This window comes from Triticum aestivum, chromosome 5B (assembly GCF_018294505.1).
Source record: "Triticum aestivum cultivar Chinese Spring chromosome 5B, IWGSC CS RefSeq v2.1, whole genome shotgun sequence".
NCBI lineage: Eukaryota > Viridiplantae > Streptophyta > Magnoliopsida > Poales > Poaceae > Triticum > Triticum aestivum.
Window position 1 is genome coordinate 612900385 of NC_057807.1, and position 3229 is coordinate 612903613.

At 42.5% G+C, this 3229-nt stretch overlaps 1 protein-coding gene across 1 annotated transcript; it reads left to right on the plus strand.

The window, feature by feature from the left end:
- The first annotated feature begins 321 nt into the window (after nucleotides 1–321).
- Nucleotides 322–2829, plus strand: LOC123115094 (G-type lectin S-receptor-like serine/threonine-protein kinase At2g19130). Its single transcript, XM_044536359.1, has one exon. It carries the CDS (start codon nucleotides 322–324, stop codon nucleotides 2827–2829), a length of 2508 nt encoding a protein of 835 aa, XP_044392294.1.
- Nucleotides 2830–3229: the final 400 nt, after the last annotated feature.

The following is a 3229-nucleotide window of genomic DNA, read 5'->3' on the forward strand; positions in this document are numbered from 1 at the left end:
GGCGGTCCGTCCGTACGTTGAACGTCAAGAAGCAAGAGTTGACTGCGTAAAACAGAAGGACTTGGTATGGCAAGTTAGCAACTAACTGATTGAATATATGTTAACCGAAACCCAGTGGTGACCTTCCTGCCTGCTCACTGATCTCAGCCTTGTAACAACGTACGTACACCCGTTAGTAGGAGGATGATGCATTTTCCTTCGCTATATATACACACACACACACATCGTCTTCTTCCTTCTCCGAATAGCAGAGCACAACATTCATCCATCCATCCAGACGTCCTCTCTTCTCCAACAACTCACCTCACACTACACTTCTCCATGCCTCCTTTCCTCTACATATTACTCGGGCTTCTCTTACTCTCGCACACAGCTCCTCGGTGCTCTTCCGCAAGGGACACTCTCATGGCAGGCCAAGTGCTTGCTGCCGTCGGTGGCAGCAAGCTCGTCTCAGGAAACGGCAAGTTCGCGCTGGGCTTCTTCCAGCCAGCTAACACTGCATGCACCATCAACGGTAGTAAGTTCCACCACAACACCAGCTCCAGTTGGTACCTTGGCATATGGTTCAATAAAATCGCAGTTTTTACTACTGTATGGGTAGCTAATAGGGAGGAGCCCATCACACATCCCAAACTCAACTCAACACAGCTCAAGATCTCAAGTGATGGAAATCTTGTCATTGCCGTAAACCATGCTGATGCCGGCAAGGAATCCGTTGTTTGGTCCACTCGCATTGTCAATAGGACACAAACCAACAACAAAAACAGTAGTGTCGTTGTTCTCTTCAACAGTGGAAACCTTGCCCTACTCACAAATAGCCAAGAGATATTGTGGCAGAGCTTCGACTACCCAACAGATGTTTTGCTTCCCGGCGCCAAGTTTGGTCGGAACAAGGTCACCGGCTTGAGTCGTTCAATTATTTCAAAGAAGAGCCTCACTGATCCATGTCTTGGCTCATATAGTGTTGAACTAGAAGGCACCAGCAGGATCGTCCTCAAGCGCCGCAACGACCCTTCCATAGTGTATTGGCAATATGCATCATCTAAACAATCATCATTGATACTCAAGTCAATGGTATATTTGGATCCTCTGGCCAAACGATTGATTAACCCAACATATGTTAATAACAACCAAGAGGAATACTACATGTACACTTGTTTGGATGATTCATCTTCCATATTTGCGTCACTAGATATATCTGGTCGGATAAAGCTAAACTTTTGGTCGCAAGCCAAACAGTCTTGGGAAACCATACATGCCCAACCTTACGATCCATGCACTACTCCTGCTACATGCGGACCTTTCACAGTCTGCAACAACAATGCATATCGATTATGTGATTGTATGGAGGGATTCTCTAAGAAGTCACCGGTGGACTGGGAGTCTAATGATCGAACAGGAGGATGCATCCGAAATACACCACTACATTGCAGCACTAGTGACAAAAACATGACAAGTTCAACAGACGTGTTTCACCGCATTGCTCAAGTTAAATTGCCTTACAAGCCCCAAATAATAGTCGTTGTTAGCGGTCAAAGAAACTGTGAAGAAGCTTGCCTCAATTCCTGCTCTTGCACTGCTTATTCCTTTGCCAATCAACTATGCTCTATCTGGGAAGGAGAATTGCTTAGTGTAAATCTGAATTATGGTACTGATAATAGAACTGAAGATGTTCTTTATGTTCGCCTTGCCACAGAGTATTTTCTACTAAGTTTGAGAAAAAACAAAAGAAAACCAAATGTTGTAGTTATTGCTGCTGCAAGCATTATTGGTTTTGGATTACTAATGCTCATAGTGTTGCTACTGATTTGGAGGAACAGATTCAAGCGGTTTGGTTTGCCTTTATATAACAACCAAGGCAGTTGTGGAGGGATTATGGTCTTTAGATACACTGATTTAGTCCATGCTACTAGAAACTTCTCAGAAAAGCTAGGAGGAGGTGGTTTTGGTTCTGTATACAAGGGAGTACTAAGTGACATGACTAGTATAGCAGTGAAAAGGCTTGATAGTGCCTATCAAGGAGAGAAGCAATTCAGGGCAGAGGTGAGCTCAGTTGGGCTGATCCAACATATCAACATAGTCAAATTGATTGGTTTCTGCAGCGAAGGTGATAAAAGGCTACTTGTGTATGAACACATGTTAAATGGATCTCTTGATGGCCATCTATTTAATAAGGACAATGGTAATGTTGTTGTCCTAAGTTGGAAAAGCAGATATCAAATAACCCTTGGAGTTGCGAGAGGATTGTCCTACTTGCATCATAATTGTCATGAATGCATCATACATTGTGATATTAAGCCAGAGAATATACTTGTAGATGCATCATTTGTTCCCAAAGTTGCAGATTTTGGGTTGGCAACATTAGTGGGAAGGGATTTTAGTCGAATCCTGACCACATTAAGAGGAACTGCAGGTTATATTGCCCCAGAGTGGCTTAGCGGAGTTGCTATTACACCGAAAATTGATGTTTATAGCTTTGGCGTGGTACTTTTGGAAATCTTATCTGGAAGTAGGAATTCACAAGAAACATACAATACTAGTGAGACCTACTATGTCAAATATTTTCCAATTCAAGCCATCAACAAGCTTCAGGGTGGTGATGTGGGAAGTTTGGTGGACCCAAAATTACATGGTGACTTCAACTTGGAAGAGGCTGAACGGATTTGTAAAGTTGCATTTTGGTGCATCCAAGATAATGAGTTTGATCGACCAACGATGGGTGAAGTGGTCAAGATTCTCGAGGGTCTGCGGGATATTGATATGCCCCCGATGCCGAGACAACTTGCTGCTAGAAGGAACACTATGATGCAACATCTTCAATGTACATAGTAAACATGCATAGTCAATGTGCCTAATGTTGTTGCAACAAAATTTAAAATTGTAATCTGGGGGAAGGAATCAAAGGAATGCAAGATTGTAGTATCTGAATTGGCTCTTATTTGATGCCAATTTTTTTGTATGCAAGTATTGTTGCAAAAGTATGTCCCTACTAGAAATATGTGTATGGTATGCTGAGATGATAAATATATACACCATGTACATGATATGAATGTTTTCACTTTCATTATCTCACCTGCACAGATCTCGGGAAAGGTATATAGATGTAATAGCATCCATGGAGGTGCAATTCAAAAATGTTAAAATATATCTATGTCACCATCCATTCTTCATCCTCTAGTCAACAACAGGCATCAGTTCCAGCCATGCTCCTTCGAGCGTCCAGCAGTGA

What these genes read in the sequence shown, in the direction of transcription:
- LOC123115094 (XM_044536359.1), top strand. Translation starts at nt 322, where the DNA reads ATGCCTCCTTTCCTCTACATATTACTCGGGCTTCTCTTACTCTCGCAC.